Genomic DNA, 18,667 nt, shown 5'->3' with positions numbered 1-18,667 from the left:
CCTGAGAATGTTTTTAAAAAGTACCATATTCAAGGCTCTTTCAGGGTTAGAATGAGACCCATCATTGTTACTGGTATATGGCATATTGGGCACGCCACGGGGAGTTTGCCAGACTCTGCCGTGTGGGCAGGTTACATTTGGTACCCTGCCAGTTTGTCCAAAGTAAGAGTGAGATAATAAGATTTGCGGCCGCGCACTTCCGGGAGCTGGGTTTTATAGTTCGAGATGGGAGATGTGTGCTAAAAGTAGATAAAGGATCAAATGTGATAGCCTCTTAGTATCTGTATTGCAAACCCTAATGCCCTGAAGTTGAGAGAGAGTATGGGGGAAATTATCTGCAATAGAGTTAGGGGAAGGGGTGGGATAAGGGATGGATACGGAGGACACTGGTGGTGGAAGATGTGCACTGGTGGAGGGATTGGTTGATCATCGTATGACTGAAACTCAAACTTGATAGCTTTGTAACTTTATCTCACAGTGATTCAATTTTTAAAAAAATGTGTTTAATTAGGGAGTTTACATTGTTTGAATAGTATGTAGAATTAGCCTTGATTCTACTCCCTACTAATCATTCATACCTTATTTTTAATGCCATTTGACTTGTTTAATAGTTTAATCTCTCTGCACCCCAGTTCTGGCACTATAAAAGGGTGATATTTGAATACTAGATGGTAAGACTCAAATAAGAGAATCTCTAAAGAAGGCATCTGGAAAATATAAAACTTTATAGAAATAAGAGCTAGCATTATACTTACAGCATTGGTGTTTATCATGGAAAGCTATTCTAAGTTTCTAAATTACTTGGGTTTGTTTGGCTTCATTTATTCTTTTGGTTTGGGGAATTATACAGCTAATACTTTCCATCTTTTTTTCTTCATTTTATAGTGCCATTAGCTCACACTTGCAAACCTGTGGCTGTTCTGTCGTTGTGGGTAGCAGCGCAGAGAAAGTAAATAAGGTAATTTGCCTTATAATTAAAAAATAATTAAACTTTTTAATTCTGTTAGCATAATATGATTATCACAAATTATAATTTAAAGATTATGTTACAATCCAGATCATCTAACAGAATAAAGATGCAATATAAGTATAATCTGACCAAAGTTACTATGACACTAATTAATTAGTTTGAACTAAATTGAAGGTTTTTGTCAGTTCCATTTTGATAATTCATGAAAGAGTAAGAAGAAATTTTTGAATACCTCCTTATCCACCCCCCCCCCCTTTTTTGGACTATACCCAGTGTGCCCAGGGGGGAATTCCCAGCTCTCTGCTGAGTAGTGACCTCTTGTGTTCCTTGGGGCGAGGGGCTCATATATCATTTCAAAGATCCTGCATGCAAGGCAGGTGTGTTACCTCTTGTGCACCCTCTCTAGCCCAAATCCAGTGTGAGTTTGAGACATAAGACCCCATACCACCACCAATACCGTGGACAGCTACAGGGTATTCTGCCTGTCAGTGCAAATTTGATTTGCAAATCTCTCATGAGGGTGTCAGATCTAAGAGCTGTGATACTTCACCCCACCAACCACAACCACTTTCACATTCCTCTCCTTTGCTAACAGTTTCCATAATCCCCTCCTAGGTGTTAATTTGCTGGGGCAACCCACAGAAGTTAGGAAACAATTTATTTACTAGATTGATGGCTTAGTAGGAATAAAATTAGCACTTAGGAAAAGATGAAGGGATGTGTAGAGCAAAATATGGGGAAAGGAGTTACAGCGTCCTTGCTGTCTCCAGATTCTCCCTGTATCTCCATATCTTTACCCTAAAAGCTCTCTGAACCATGTGTTTTTGGTTTTCATGGGAACTTTTTTATATAGATGATGATTCAGTTATTGATCATTGCTATTCAGTTAAACCTCCAGCTTTTCTTTTCTCCCCAGTGAAGCATAGAGTGGGAGGATGGGAACGAAAGGTCCTACCCTCTAATTACATGGTTCACTATTCTTACAACCAACCCCCATTCTCAGATGGGGTCCAGAAGTTACCTTATTAACATGATGAAGGTCACTTTCGTTCTTCAGGATTCTAGAAGTTTTAGGAACTCTGTGCCAGAAACAAGTAAAAAAGATCAAGTACATATAATCTTTATGTATTAAATAAGAAGAATTTTTTTTGACAACCATTATCCTTTTTTTTTCTTTGAGACTCATCTGCAGTCTGGTTTCATGGTTACCTGTACTGAACCTTGGTCTGAAAATCTTAGTTGCAACAAGATATTTTGAGTGAGAGAATGAGACCATATTCATATAACTTTGATAGTATATTATAGTATTTTATAGTATATTATTCAGCGTTGTGTTGTTCTACGTTGTGCTGTTGATCTCTAATTGTCCCTAATTTATCATTGGTACACAGCGGGTACACATTTGCCTTGCACACGGGCGACCCAGGTTTGATTCCTCCACCCCTCTTGGAGAGCCCAGCAAGCTACTGAGAGTATATTGAGTGCACCGCAAAGCCTGGCAAGCTCCCCGTGACGTATTTGATATGCCAAAAACAGTAACAACAAGTCTCACTATTTGTTGTGAGATGTTACTGGTGCCCGCTCGAGCAAATCGATGAACAATGGGAGGACATACTTATAGAAAAAAATTGAATGTGAATATATATGGTTCAGTACTATCCACATTTCAGATATCCCTGGGGGTCTTGGAATGTATCCCACTAAGATCAGAGGGGGCTGTTGGGACTGGAAAGATAGTCCAATGGGTAGGGCACTTGTCTTGCATACCTCTGACCTGGGACCCACATAGTCCCCTAAGAACCACCAAGAATGATCCCTGAGTGCAAAGCCAGGAGTAAAACCTGAGGAGTCAGGTGTGGCCCCAAAACAAAAAGAAAAATAAAACAAAAATAAAAATACAAAGGGGACTACTACTTATTATATATTATAATTTGTATTATCCATAATACATATATAGGTATTACAAATATAACAAATTATCTAATTATACATAGTGCATGGATTGAAATATAAAAACTTATTTCAAAATTCATTATAAGTTGTATTAGAGTATGTTAAAATCATATTTAAAAGCATACTTATCTTCTAGTTCTGATTTTCTTCTAGCTCATAATTTTATTTTAATCTGGATGAAATGATCAAATTAATGCTTTCTGAAAATAGATTTTTGTTACAGACTTATTTTTTATAAGTCTACTTAATAAATCAAAGAACTGTGTACTAATTCCAAATGAATTTTATCTAACCATTCAAATTTATTTCATGACCTGGTTTTCTCTTATCTATCCATTTCAAGAACCTCTTGTTATTAAATGATCAATAGAGGTTACCCTTTATTCAATAATGCTTGTGACCATTTATGTCAGCGTTACATGAATGAACAAGAATTAATGGGGAGGAGCGGTCATAGCTGAGATTCAGGTGATATAGTACAAGCTCTGAGTTCAATGTCCAGAAAACCACCAGGAGTCACCTCTACAACAATTCCACCTCTTCCCCCCCAAAAAAAATCAAAATACTTTTAATGTTTCCAGACAGTCAGTAAACTTAGGAATTTTGTTTACTTTTTTCAGTAAACTTTAATTAGAGATAAGTGCATGGATCGGCCAATTTCAGTAAACCGATTTATTTTCTGGGGCCAGAGATAGTATAGGGTTTGAGCACTTCCCTTACAGGCTACCAACCCTATTTCAATTCCTAGAACTGCATATGGTCCCCTGAGCACACTGAGGAGTGATCCCTGAATACAGAGCCAGGAGTAAGCCCCGAGCACTGCTATACGCATAGCCCCAAAAGGAAAAAGAAAAAAAAAAAAACCTCAAGTAGGTCTATTCTTTTTTAAAGTTTTGTGCAAGAATTATTTTATGAGTGATTAGTTTACCTATATACTGATAATATCATTGTTTCCTGTAATGAAATGCCTTTATATGTACAGAAGCCTTAAGTTGCCAAGATTGCATTTATCATGCAGCCATTTATAAGATATTTGTGTACCTCTCTTAGGATATTGCTTTTAGTGATATTCTTTCTGTTAACCCCAGGAAGGTGACTTATCTATGAATATTTCTGAGGTCTTAAGGTAGCAGAAGTGAATTCTCAGTTACTTTTGGAGGTGGAAAGGCTCCATGATTGGAATTCTGTTTTCTAAACATATTTTTCTTTTTTTTTATCCCACATCTTCATCACCTTCCCTTTTATATTTAACTTCAAGAAAAAGTGGATACCCCTCTAGAATGAAAGCCGCTATTTTAACTATAGCGGATACCCCTCTAGAATGAAAACCGCTATTTTAACTATAGCGGATACCCCTCTAGAATGAAAACCACTATTTTAACTGCAGCACTGTTCTTCCGTTGTTTATCAATTTGCTCGAGCGTGCCCAGTAACATCTCCATTGTGAGACTCGTTGTTACTGTGTTTGGCATATCGAATATGGGTAGGTTGCCAGGCTTTGCCATGTGGGCGAGATACTCTTGGTAACTTGCCAGGCTCTCTGAGAGGGGCAGAAGAACTGCGGAGGAATCGAACCCGGCTCAGCCAGCCGGTCACGGGCAAGGCAAATGCCCTACGACTGTGCTATCACTCCAGCTATTTTAACATAATGACTAAATAGTGTGTGAATTCTAATATTGCGTGACTTTTATTTTTCCTAATAGAACTACAGAGCAAATTTTGTTAGGAGTTGAAATTTCTAAATGCCAACCAATGGTTTATGTATTTTAAATCAACCTTGATGGAATTCTCATTCTGCTGAAGAATGTGGGAAGTCCATGCTATTTATTACAATAGGATTTCACCTCCACTACTATGGAATGAAAGGTGAAATTCTAACAATACTGACTGCATTTGTTTCTCTTGTTCAAAAATACTTGACTTAAAAGCACTTGCTGAATGAAAATAGCAGTGAATAATTATGTTGAGTCATTATTTCCTTAAACTCTTAAATCCTGAAGCAAAAAGTTCCCCATGAGTTTGAAAAAAATCTGTGTCACACACCAAGAAGGTTAGAATATGTACTCAGAGTTGCAGGCTTTAAGATATGTACAATAAACTAACTGGCCTCCAGGAAATATATTGACCTCAGAATACTTATTTTAAGTAATGTCTGTCCCGAAGACTATTCCAATTGACTAAGGAATACAGTTTTGGGGGTTATATTTTATAGACAATAGTAATTAAAGGTTTTGTTTTGTTTGGGCTTGGGGGGCCATACCTGAAAGTGCTCAGGGCTTACTCCTGGCTCTGTGCTCAGGGCTCACTCCTAGCATTATTCAGATTACTATATGGGGTACCCAGGATAGAACCTGAGTCAGCAACATGCCAGTAAATAGTTTTATTACCCCTCCTACAATCTCTCTCTCCAGTTCCATGATTAACGTTTTTATTCAAATTTCTTTCATAAGTAAACCAATGACCTTTAACTTCATATTTTAACACTAAAATTTTCTCTTTTTACAGATAGTGAAAACACTATGCCTTTTTCTGACTCCAACAGAGAGAAAATGTTCCAGATTATGTGAAGCTGAATCATCATTTAAATATGAGTCGGGACTTTTTGTACAAGGTCTACTAAAGGTATATTTTTGCTGTCACTGTCACTGTCCTCCCGTTGTTCATCAGTTTGCTCGAGCGGGCCCAGTAACATTGTAAGACTTGTTTCTGTGTTTGGCATTATTGAATATGTCCCAGGTAGCTTGCCAGGCTTTGCCATGCAGGCGAGATACTCTCCATAGCTTGCCAGACTCTTCGAGAAGGGCGGAGGAATCAAACTCCGGTCGACTGTGTTGTCCGCATGCAAGGCAGATGCCCTACCCGCTGTGCTATCGCTTCATTAAAAATGAAACCAGTTTTAAAAGTTATTTTGAAGTCTTTTATAAATATATTTTGAATATTTGATTTTAATGAAAATATATTTAATTAAAATATATTTTAAACTATTTAATACATCTGATCTTTATATCTAAGGGCCAGTTTCCTTTCAAGTACCTGAGCAAAACACTATATGCCATATAGTTTGTTTCAGTGAAATGTGCAGAATAGCTTTTTTTGGTTTCTTGTATCTGCCTGTTTGGCCTCAGGATCTTTTTTTTTTTCTGTAATTTATTTCTTTCCGTATTTGGGGGAGCAGTCCTGGTAGGCTCAGGCACTTATAGGATGCTGGGGATCAAACCTGGATCAGCTACAGGATCTTTTTCTTAAATACATGCTTTTAAAATAAAACTTTTTTTTTTTAACCAAACAGATTTTAATTTTTTTTTCCTGATTATTTATTTATTTATTTATTTTTGCTTTTTTGGATCACACCCAGCGATGCTCAAGGGTTACCCCTGGCTCTGCACTCAGGAATCACTTCTGACAGTGCTGGGGGTACCATATGGGATACTGGGGATCAAACCCGGGTTGGCTGTGTGCCAGGCAAATGCCCTACCCGCTGTACTATTGCTCCACCCTGGATTTTAATTCTTATGTTATTATGTTTTATATATGTGGTAGCACTGCACTGTAGCACTGTCCTCCCGTTGTTCATTGATTTGCTCGAGTGGGCACCAGTAATGTCTCCATTGTGAGACTTGTTATTGTTTTTGGCATATCGAATACGCCACGGGGACCTTGCCAGGCTCTGCCATGCAGGTGGGATACTCTCGGTAGCTTGCCAGGCTCTCTGAGAGGGACAGAGGAATCAAACCCGGGTCAGCCATGTGCAAGGCAAACACCCTACCCACTGTGCTATCACTCCAGCCCGTATATGTGGTATATTCATAAATACGCATATTTGTACTGCCTAAGGGACCCCCAGTTTTCCGGTAACACTGGGGATGCCTGCATATGTGCTGGGGCCTACAAATGTAAAGACTGCAAATGCACCTCTTCCAAAATTAGGTGCTGCTCCTGCTGCCTTCCGGACCATGCCAAGAGTGCCCAGGGCTGAACCTCCAAAGGGGCATCAAACAAGAGTAGCTACCATGCCTGAAGTTGGGGACACAGAGTTTGAGTGTAACTAGAGCAATAAGCCAACAACTGCCCATCCTTGTAGAACCTTGGTGGTTGGCTCCCGTCTTTGTTCAGTGAAATGAGAGAGGAAGTAAAAGTTGTTGGCTTTCAAAACATATGCAAGAGACCAGGTGACAGTACAGCAGGCAGGGCAAGGAGTTTGCCTTATACACAGCCGACCCAGGTTCAAGCCTCAGCATTCCATATGGTCACATGACCAAGCACTGCTAGGAGTGATGCCTGAGTGCAGAGCTAGGAGTACCCCTGAGCACTGCTGGGTGTGGCCCAAATACCAAAATAAATAATTTTTTAAAATTAATTAAAATATTAATATTAAAAAATAATATAAAAATGTAAGCAAAACAACAACAGAAACTTAAGGTGCTTGCATGCTAGAGGTCTGATCCAATTCCAGGCACTGCCAATTTCTCCATTGCTTGAAGGGCCTCCTGAGCACTGAGCCCTAAGTATCCCAGAAGAAACCAAAATAAAGATACAGAATTTGAGTAATTTATACAACCGAGTACTTTAGGAAAAAAGAAAAATCACGATTTTCTTTTAAGTCTTTTTAAAAAATCAAAACAGATCCATGCAAATCAGTTTTCAAGAATTAGGGAAAAGACAGTTACTGTATTGGATCTACTACTAGTGTTTCAATTATAGTCAAAGAAGTAGCTTGCCTAATCACTATGTGGTTGTCCAAGTCAATAGTCTCTTAACAATGCATGCAAGCATGGTAAAATGAAAGAAAAAATATTTGAAATGGCAAATCAAAATTATGTTCCGCTTCTGCAGTTTTAAAACTGTATTCTATGAGCTCAGAATAATATATTTCAGTATAGAAGGTGGTAGAGAAAAACTCACTTCTGATTTGAACTGTGCAAATATGAACATTAAAACTTCTTCCTATCAAAGACATAATACTTAGTGCTTTTATTTCCTCAACATCACTCCTTTTAATTATATACTTTTATCCTTGAAAGGGAACTCTGCCAGATGCAATGAGAAAACTCTGAAACTATAATTTAATGGAAAAAATATATTAGAAGTTTCCCATAAAAGTATAAATTGTATAGCCTTCCAGAAAATACTTAGACATATATCAAGACATATATTAAGAGTTCAAAGACTTAACATAGTATTTTGATTTCTGGAAATCTATTCACAGAGGCTATTATATGTGGGGAAAGGCTTACTTATAAAGTTTATTAATAACGACTTGGAAGCCGGCCTCACATGCTGGGGGAAAAGGCAGCTGAGGTAGAGAAGGGACCACCAAGTAAAGGATGCTTGGAGGGCTCTCTCGGGATGGGAAATAAGTGCTGAAAGTAGACTATAGACTGAACATGATAGCCACTTACTACCTGTATTGCAAACCATAACACCCAAAAGGAGAGAGAGAGTAAAGGGGAATGTTCCTGCCACAGAGGCAAGGGGTGGAAGATTTGGTGGGGGTTTTGGGAGGGATATGGGAACATTGGTGGTGGAGAATGGACACTGGTGGAGGGATGGGTACTCGATCATTGTATGACTGAAACGTAAGCACGAAAGCTTGTAAGTCTGTAACTGTACCTCACGGTGATTCATTAAAATTTTTTTTAAAAAATTATTAACACATTGTAAAAGCAAAAAGTTAAAATTAGTCTTTTGTTTTCTGTTTATAGTACATGGCATAATGCCTTGTCTGGAGCGATAGCACAGCAGTAGGGCATTTGCCTTGCATGCAATCAGCCCAGCCGAGCTAGGTTCGATTCCTCCACCCCTCTCGGAGGGCTCAGCAAGCTACTGAGAGTATCTCACCTGCAAGGCAAAGCCTGGCAATCTCCCTGTGGGGTATTCGATATGGCAAACACAGTAACAACAAGTCTCACAATGGAGACATTACTGGACCCACTTGAGCAAATTGATGAACAACAGGAGGGTACAGTGCTACAGTGCATAATGCCTTATGTACAAAAGTACTTGTTCCATAACAACTGGCTACCTGACTGACTATGTCTATAAACAAGGTGTTTTTTGTTTTTGCTTATCATAAATTTTCTATTAAGATTTAAAAAGAGCATATTAATAATCAAGAGGAAAATCTTACAGTTCAGTGAATAAACATTGGTAATATTTGGTATATATATTTCTGATCATTTTTTTAATCTGTATGTATTTTTTTTTCTATCTCTTGCCCTCTCCTCAAAAACATAGCCTAATTCTCTTTTTTGTTTGCTTAGGTTTTCTTTTCAGATGGTTTGCGCTCAAAACCAGCCCTATAGTGGATAGTCCTGTTGCTAAAGCTACATACTACCAGGATTAATTTCCTAGGATAAATTTCTAGAGATTGATTTGCTAAATCAAAACCAGTTTTGTTTTTCTAATGAAAAAATAATTCTTTGTACATTTCCGCGTGTGAGGAGGTAGTATTTCCTTTTATCACAACAGGACTCAACTGGAAGCTTCGTCTTGCCCTTCCGGCAAGTCATGTATGCCCCCTATCCCACCACACACATCGACGTGGATGTCAACACAGTCAAGCAGATGCCGCCGTGTCACGAGCACATCTACAACCAGCGCAGATACATGAGATCCGAGCTGACAGCGTTCTGGAGAGCCACATCAGAAGAAGACATGGCTCAGGATACAATCATTTATACCGACGAAAGCTTCACGCCTGATTTGTATGTCATGCCCTGTCTTTGGACATTGTTGTCAAGCAGTCATGCACAATTGAGCTTTTACCAGTAAAACAAGTATGGGTTTAAAAGCAAACAAGTGGGCTGAAGCAATAATACAGCAGGTAGGGCGTTTGCCTTGCACGCGGCTGACCTGGGTTTGATCCCCAGCATCTCACATGGTTCCCTGAGCACCACCAGGAGTAATTCCTGAGTGCAGAGCCAGGAGTAACGCGTTCTGTGCATCGCCAGGTGTGACCCAAAAGCCCAAACAAACAAACAAACAAACAAAAAAGCAAAGAAGTATTTCTTGCTAGGAGAACAGTGCTTAAAGACACATTTGATGAATCAAGCATTTGTTTACACATTTGCTGTTGCTGTCCTGTCCAAGGCATGACAGCATGCCCGGGATCATAGGATTCATGCCAGGGATCACACATGGTGGCATAGGCGGGCCCTCAACCTTGAGGCGAGCCATGTCCCCACTGAGCCACATCCCTGGGCCCTCCCTCAGTTTTTCTTTTTTCTTTCTTTTATTTTAATTTTGGGGATGCTTAAGAGTTACTCCTGGCTCTGCATTCAAGAGTCACTCCTGGCATTCCTTGGACCATCAGGCATTCCAGGGATCAAACTCCGATCAGCCACGTGCAAAGCCAAGTGCCTTACCCACTGTACTCCTGCCCTCTATCAGTTTTTCTTAATTGAATAGAATCATATTTCCCTAAAATAAATTAGATTAAATGTAATAATACATATTAAGCCTCTGGTCCCAGTATTTGGTGCAAAGTAAGTGACCAAACACTTGCCAGATAATAGACTTGTTGATGCAGACCAGTGGTCCAGACATGCAGATTATCTTCCCAATGGGTCCTTAATTCTACTCCAATGTTTTTGACTTCTTATTGTTGGTTTTTGGGGTTTTTTTTTGTCTTTTGGTTTGGTTTTTTGATATGGGGGCCTCATCTGGCAGTGCTCCAAGCTGACTCCTGGCTCTGTACTCAAGGATCACTCCAGACAGGGCTCCAGGGACCATATTTGGTGCAGAGGAATTGAACCCAGGTCAGCCACATGCAAGGCAAGCACCCTACTTGCTTACTGTCACTTCAACCCCTCCACTCCATTGTTTTTGAGCTTTATCCTTTTTTTTTTCTTCCTGAACTGCTTATTAGAATTTGTTTATATAAAATAACTTTAGCATAAGTTAGACTTTTATATAAATCTTTTAAATGTTACTTTCAAGTCTTTTCCCTCCCTCGAAGTACTGGGGACCAAACCCAAGACCTAAGATATGTACGAAAACTGCTCTCCACTGAGCCATATCCCCAGATCCTTAAACTTTTTCAATTTAAAAGATGAATTTTTTAATTGACCTTTTTTAATTTTTTTGATGTAGTGATGTAGTGGTGTGTATTGATGAATTTTGTTTTGGCTGTGCTCCGGGCTTAACCCTGGGTCTTTACTCAGGAATCACTTCTACTGGGTTCTAGGGACCATATGAGATTCTGGGGATTGAACCTAGGTCAGCCACATGCAACGCAAGAACCTTCCCCACTGTACTCTCTCTAGTCCCATTATTTTGGTTTTGGTTCTTTTGAGATGGTGATTATAGTTATAAACTCAGTGTGTTCAACATTAAGCAATAGATTAATAGATACCTACATAACCTTCTTAAGATAGCTTATATAAAAACCATTAAATAGTGCCCTGACAAACTCCATTAATATGTAGATATAACCTTAAGTGAAATTATGTATTTCTAAATGCATATTTCTGATCATTACAAAAACATTTAGATGTGATACCTCATTTTAAAGTATTTGATTTATGACTGATATGAGCTGGTTGTAGAAAGTAGCGCTGTGTAGCCATTTCAACATTTGCACTATTTTCTTCTCTTGCACAGGAATATATTTCAAGATGTTTTACACAGAGACACTCTAGTAAAAGCCTTCCTGGATCAGGTAAATATTAAGCCTGAGATTATAAGAGCAAATCATATCTTGTGTTCTCTTTTCCAGTATGTTCTACTCGTATATAAGCATGTGCATGCACACACATGAAATAGTGTAGACATAGTGTAGTACCTCTGGTCCTTCTAAAGTGCTTAATTTTTATTTTTAATTATAAATGGGTAGTGGCCTATGATTCAATGATTAAGCACACTGCATTTCACAATTTAATTTTATTTTTTTTAATTCTTAGCATTGACCTACATATCAGGGGTGGCTCTGGGATGGGAAGATGTGAATTCATCTCAGTGAAGCCAACAAAGTTTTTAAAATCTAGTATCATTCTGTTTAAATGGTAGTTTCTTTATTGTCTCATTCCTTTGAAAAAAATTACATCATTAAACATCTGAAGAAAATTATATGGGACTTATTTCTTATTATAGCAGAACTTTGTCATGACATCATTCTGGGGATCATGCCAAGAAACGTCATCATAAATGTAGATTTGAAATGAGATCCTTATGTTGACTATGAATTTTGTATTCAAGTCCGTGTGGTCTCTGACATCTTGTAAAGTTCAAGGCCAATTCATGGTTATGTAATTCCACACTTCTCAAGTTGAAATAAAATCCTCTACCACATTGTATGTACCCTCTCCTCTTCCCCCATAGCAGAAGAGTAATATGTCACAAAATAATTTGCACAAGGCTCAACTTCTGGGTTTATCGATAGTATGTTAAGATTAAAGTGTCGGCAGAAAAACATAGAGCACTTGGAAGTAACGTCATTGTGACTCTTAGCGACAAAAATAAATATCAGTATATTCTGAGACAGCATGTAAGTATGAGTCCATTATTAAAGGCGAAATAGAACTGTCATTGCTTTCAGACCCAGTACTTCCACTGTATTCTGACAGGGAGCATCAGTGTACATGCTGAGAACTGCTCTTTTGGGGTGTTCCTTCTGTTACTGTGATAGGTAGGTGTTATAAGGTACCAGTGCAATAGCTCCGTGGTCTGAGTGCATGCTTTATATGAGGCAAGCTCAGGTTCAGGTTCAAGCCCTAATATGGGCACTAGAGCCAGAAGTAGCCTCAGAGCACCACCAGGTGAGGCCCAAACACACACACACACACACACACACACACACACACACACACAATAATGCATAAATTGAATTACTTATTAAGATTACTTATTAAGACATTTCATTTTCCTGCAGATTTTTCATCTGAAGCCTGGATTATCTCTCAGGAGTACTTTCCTAGCACAATTTCTGCTTGTCCTTCACAGAAAAGCCTTGACGCTAATAAAATACATAGAAGATGATACGTACGTAAAACTGTTAAATGGATAGAAAAGCTTTGTACATGGTTGATTCTTGTGTGCCCTTTGGACATTTTTTTTTCTTTTTCATTACAGGCAGAAGGGGAAAAAGCCCTTTAAATCTCTGAGGAACCTGAAGATAGACCTTGATTTAACAGCAGAGGGCGATCTTAACATAATAATGGCTCTAGCTGAGAAGATTAAGCCTGGACTACACTCATTTATCTTTGGAAGACCTTTCTATACTAGTGTACAAGAACGAGATGTTCTAATGACTTTTTAAAGGTGTGACTTTGCTGTATTTTATTGCAGTCCTGATTGCAGCTAAAGTAGCTCAGTGGTATATATGGGAACTATTCCCTGAGGTCATGACCCTGGAGTCATAATCGGCAATGGCAGTTAAAGTTAGATACACTACAGTTGTCACAAGAAGTCTGTAAAATGGCATCAGATGCATCGTTGCAAGGGGTGCGTCTTTTCTTTGATATGTTTTTCTTGGGATACATACTTATGTTTACAATGACAAAAAAATAGTAGTGCTCTTTTAAATGTGTAATAATCAAATATAAACTGACCATAACTACTGTAACTTTTTTTTTTTTTGGAAACGTATGGTTTACATACACCAAAGTGAAATCTGCATTAGCTTTCACTATATAATACTGGCTGGCTTTCTGTCTCTTGGTGTTCCTTGGTTTATGGGATTACTCTAAAGCTTTTACAGTCAAGTGAAAATTAGAGTATCGCAGTAATTTCCGTTCCCATCATAAAAGAAAGGAAGTTAATTCAGTGGTTAGCTTCAGAAATAAGTCTTTCGTGAAGAATGCTTAATTAAAATGATTAGGTTCTTCTTTATACTTTACCCATCGTATCAGTCTTTGGAAATGTCAGGTGATATGTATATTCCCTGTTAGGATGAACCACAATGGGCATATTGTTAATTCATTGTGCTCTATCAAAGAAATAGAGGAAATTGGATTTTATGTTTTAGTAGTTGTTGCCAATTTCTAAAATCAGATTATTTTTGAACCAAATTGAAATGTGTGCCTCCTGTGCCTCCCCTCCCCCCCTTTGGAAAATAGTTACTTGGAATAAGTTCAGATTTTGCTAGTTCATCATTTCCATCTTGTTTTCTTTTTGTGGTCTTACCTTGAGTTGGCAATCACAAGTATCTCTGAGATTACTAAATTTTTTAGAGAGGATACTAACTATGTTAGTTAGGATATATGGAAAAAAAATCTGGAAAAATCTGGAAAAATCTTACTTTCTTATTCTGTTCACATTGTTGCCATCGCTCTTTGCATCATTTAAGGAGTAGCAGAGAAACTTCACAGACATGTAGTTTTATTTGGTGCTACCTTTACAAAACCAAGAGTTCTATTTCTTTTGTTTCTTTAATTTGTTTGAGCCATTTTTCTAGCTATGGAATGACTGGTGAACATGATTCTGTGCTAGGACATAATCTATGTGTGAATATAGTCATGCACACAGCATAAAAATTATTTTTAATTCATATCGGTCAAAGTAACACAAAAGGGAAAAGACATTTATAAAAGGGATAAAAGGGACAGCCCCTCAGCCCTTGCCCACCAAATTTAGCTAGAAACTGTCTATTCTTAAAAATTCCTTGAGTGGCTGGAGCAATAGCACAGTGGGTAGGGCGTTTGCCTTGAACGCGGCTGACCCAGGTTTGATTCCCAGCATCCCATTTGGTCCCCTGAGCACCTCCAGGAGTAATTCCTAAGTGCAGAGCCAAGAGCAACCTGAGGTGTGACCCAAAAAGCAAAAAAAAAAAATTCCTTGAACCAAGGTTAAAGACATAGTACAGCAGGTAAAGTGCTTGCCTTGCACAGGCTCGATCCCTGGCACCACATATGGTACCCTGAGCCATCTAGGTAGGAGTGATCCCTTTGTGCAGATCCAGGAGGAATGAACAGCCCTGAATGAACAGCACTGGTGTGGCCCGAAAACAGAAACAAAACCGAACACAAATCCCTATAGCCTTTTAAATCACCAAAAAGCCGTGACACATCTTAACTTTTAGACTTAGACACACTGAATCAAATGACTGAGGCTCTGGAAGGAAACCATATTTATGCCATCTTTGGGACTCCTTACTCAGTGGTTTTTATATCATAGTGTGGGCTGACAGTTTTATTTGACTAGTTTATTGTATTATATAGCATATAAGTTGTACAGTGAAATAAATTATTGAAGCATGTGTAAACACTGTTACATATCTTTAGATGGAGAATTTTGAATAAAATATCTTTGAAATTTTGTCTTATAGTTGTTTCTAAGGAAAAGTAATGCTGTAATATTGAAAGATTGGCTTCCCCATCAGCCGACGTTCATGTTGCATCTAATCTATCTTGATTGATTTTCTTTTGAAAAGTATATATTTAAATGTTCATATTAACTGGAATTTATTTTTGTTATTTTGTGGTTTTTTTGTTTGTTTGTTTTTTAATAAATTTCTGGGCCAAAGATGTTTTTTTAAAAAAAATTAATTTCTGGGCCTGCACTCAGAAGCAAATTGCAGGCATTGTGTGCATGAGACCAGGGTTCCATCCTAGCACTGCAAAGAAAAAAAAGTCTTCTAAAACAGAGCTTTCTACCCACTCCCAGAATTACATTTTTATTTCTTAAATTTATATAGTAACATTTTAAGTATATGATAATGCTTCAATAAATTTATTTTTTTGATTTTCCTATTGTAAGAGTATCAGTATAACTCAAGCTATCTATTTTATTCAGATTCTGTCTAGGTCCAAAATGAAATGAAAATGTAAGGACTTTAAAACTATTCATCTGGTAAACAAATAAGACTCACATTCTTATTCCATCTCGCAGTTAAGTTGAAAGGTTTTTTTTTTTTTAGGAGACTGTTTCATTGCAGTTCTAAAATTCTGAAAGAAGAAACACAAACTTAATATAATTAATGTTATAAAGTAAAAAATAGCTTATTTCTGCAATGCTACCACTAAACCAGTAGATAATAAATGTTATTCCTTTTCTTTATTTTGGTTTAGTCTGGGACTTCGACAAACTGATATTTCTCCTGTGACCTAAAAAACACTAAAAACCATTGACTCTTCCCAATTAACAAATGCCACCTACCGGACTTTGTGTAGTTTGTTGTCACTGCAACATTAGGTGTTTAGTACTTATTACCTGCTTAAGCAATGCATTCAAGCAGGTAGTAAGTACTAAATGCCTGTTATTTCTTCTTTACAAAGGAGGGAGCAAAAGCTTTAAAAAAAAAAAACTAGAAAGAAAAAAGAAAATAAAAGAAAAAAGATGATGTGTGGCCCATGGTCACTCAGCTGTTGAAATTGGACTTTATCCCAGATGGTTACAGAAGGTGCATTAGAGCACCCCACAGCCCCTCTGTGTCTCAGGTGCTCAGTGTTGTTGAAGGGAGAGGAGCATGGTTCTCTGCTGTTCTGTTTGGAAAAGTTACTTAATCTTTGTGAGGCTCATTTTTTAAATAGTTGATATGAGAGCATAGTCATATCCAACGATTGTTCAGAGATTTTCTGCTTTGTGCCTCCAGTCCCACCCCACCCCCACCCGCCCACCCGCCCACCCCCTGTCTTTTCAGAGATATTAAGAGACTATGAGATATTTATCTCAGGTCCTGGCCACTGCTCTATACTCATTTTTTACTAAATTTATCTGTCTTTACTCAGAGTAATTAAGGTGTTTACTTTTAATGTGATTATTGATACTGCTCAGCTTAAATCTATCATTTATTTTCTGTTTAATTTGTTTTTTGGGGGTCTTTTTCTTTCAGCTTTCTTTTAGAGTACTGGGTTTTTTTGTTGGTTTTTTTTTTTTGCATTTCAGGTTTGTCGCTTGACTTAGCTGTATAACTGTATTTTTACATTAGTGATTATTCGACGACCGTTGGACTAGAGCTGTTACTGATTGGATTCCACGGGATGTCAAAAGACCGCGTGGCCGCCCACCTACCAGATGGTCAGACTTCTTCGTCAAGATCATGAACGATCGGTTTGAGGCCCTTCATGTTCCCGGAGCGAACAGATGCCATTGGGCTACACTAGCACGTGACAGGGACAAATGGAGACGTTACTGGCGCCCGCTCGAGCAAATCGACGACTAACGGGAATTTAAGTGATTAAGTGATAAGTGATAAGGTATATTCAGTCACCCTATATTCAAGTGATATACCACTTTACATATAGTATAAGAAACAATTATATACTTTCATTGTTGCCATCCTTCCCTCTTGGTGCTATTGTGCCCTCACCACACATTTTATTTCTATGTAGGTAGTGAGCTCCACACTTTGTTGTTACTAGTTTTACTTAAGGTTAAAAAAAATTATATTATAATTTAAAGAGATATGATAATTCTCTTTAAATATATAGACAAACATATTGTAGCGGGACCTTTGAAAATCTTTCCCAGTGTTTAAAAGAACAAAAAGACACAGAATCAATAAGGAGATAGAAAATTTTAACAGGTACAGAGGGTAGGGTGTTTGCCTTGCATGCGTCCAACCTGGGTTCGATTCCTCCATCCCTCTAGGAGAGCCCGGCAAGCTACTGAGAGTATCTCGCCCACACAGGAGAGCCTGGCAAGCTCCCCGTGGCGTATTCTATATGCCAAGAAAACAGTAACAACAGTTCTCGCAATGGAGATGTTACTGGTGCCCCCTCCACCAACTTGATGAACAACAGTAGGACAGTGCTACATCAGCCAACCTCAAATGACTTATAGAGAGAGAGCATAGCAGTACCCAGCAAAAGTGGGTTATACATTCTTTGCAAAGCATGTGGGACATTTTCCAAAATAGACCATATTATGAATAGTAAACAGTTCTAGATTAACTGAAAAAAATACAGATCAGAGCTAGATAGATATTACAGTGGTTAAGGTACTTAACTTGCATTCCACTGACTGTATCCTGTGGATCCCGATCATATGAATCCAGATGTGGAGATGCAGCATATGGTTCCCCAAGCACCACCAGGGGTCACTTCTGAGCAAAGAGCCAGGAACAGCTCCTGGGCAGTGCTTGGTATGGTCCAACTCCCTCACCACCACCAACAAAACTGGAGTTTAAATCATACAGAATTTAACTCTCTGACCACAGTGGAATTAAAAACATATCTAAGGACACCACAAATATTGGAAACTAGTGACACCTTGAAAAATTAGGTAATTTGGGGATGGAGTGATAGTATAGTGAGTTGGGCGTTTGCCTTTCCACGCGGCCGACCCAGGTTCAATTCCCAGCATCCCATATGCTCACCCAAGCACTGCCAGGAGTAATTCTTGAGTGCAAAGCCAGGAGTAAGTAACCCCTATGCATAGCCAGGTGTGATCCAAAAAAGCAATCACTTAATCACTTAACTTCCCGTTAGTCGTCGATTTGCTCGAGCGGGCGCCAGTAACGTCTCCATTTGTCCCTGTCGCGTGCTACTGTAGCCCAATGGCATCTGTTCGCTCCGGGAATATGAAGAGCCTCAAACCGATCGTCCATGATCTTGACGAAGAAGTCTGACCATCTGGTAGGTGGGCGGCCACGCGGTCTCTTGACATCCCATGGAATCCAGTCAGTAACAGCTCTAGTCCAACGGTCGTCTTTAAATCTCATTACGTGACCAGCCCATCTGATTTTCGACACCTTGGCAAATGAGACAGCGTCCCTGATCCTTGATCATCGACGGATGTCAGAACTCCGGATTCGTTCTCTCATTTGAGTGAAACGTGATATTCCAAGCATAGCTCTTTGTATTCTTC

General features: G+C 38.6%; 1 protein-coding gene across 1 annotated transcript in view; it reads left to right on the top strand.

The window, feature by feature from the left end:
• C9orf72 (C9orf72-SMCR8 complex subunit) overlaps positions 1–15,916 on the top strand; it is a 28,482-nt gene extending 12,566 nt beyond the window's left edge. Inside the window, exons 6-11 of the mRNA XM_056117237.1 lie at positions 886–958; positions 5,429–5,545; positions 9,392–9,627; positions 11,525–11,582; positions 12,792–12,901; positions 12,992–15,916. Coding sequence (XP_055973212.1) covers positions 886–958; positions 5,429–5,545; positions 9,392–9,627; positions 11,525–11,582; positions 12,792–12,901; positions 12,992–13,178 — 781 coding nt within the window. The 3' untranslated portion in view covers positions 13,179–15,916. The remainder of the gene's footprint in view (positions 1–885; positions 959–5,428; positions 5,546–9,391; positions 9,628–11,524; positions 11,583–12,791; positions 12,902–12,991) is intronic.
• The last annotated feature ends 2,751 nt before the right edge of the window (positions 15,917–18,667 follow it).

This window comes from Sorex fumeus, unplaced genomic scaffold (genome assembly GCF_029834395.1).
Source record: "Sorex fumeus unplaced genomic scaffold, SorFum_2.1 ptg000034l, whole genome shotgun sequence".
Classification (NCBI taxonomy): domain Eukaryota; kingdom Metazoa; phylum Chordata; class Mammalia; order Eulipotyphla; family Soricidae; genus Sorex; species Sorex fumeus.
This window is presented reverse-complemented; position numbering and strand designations above follow the sequence as displayed.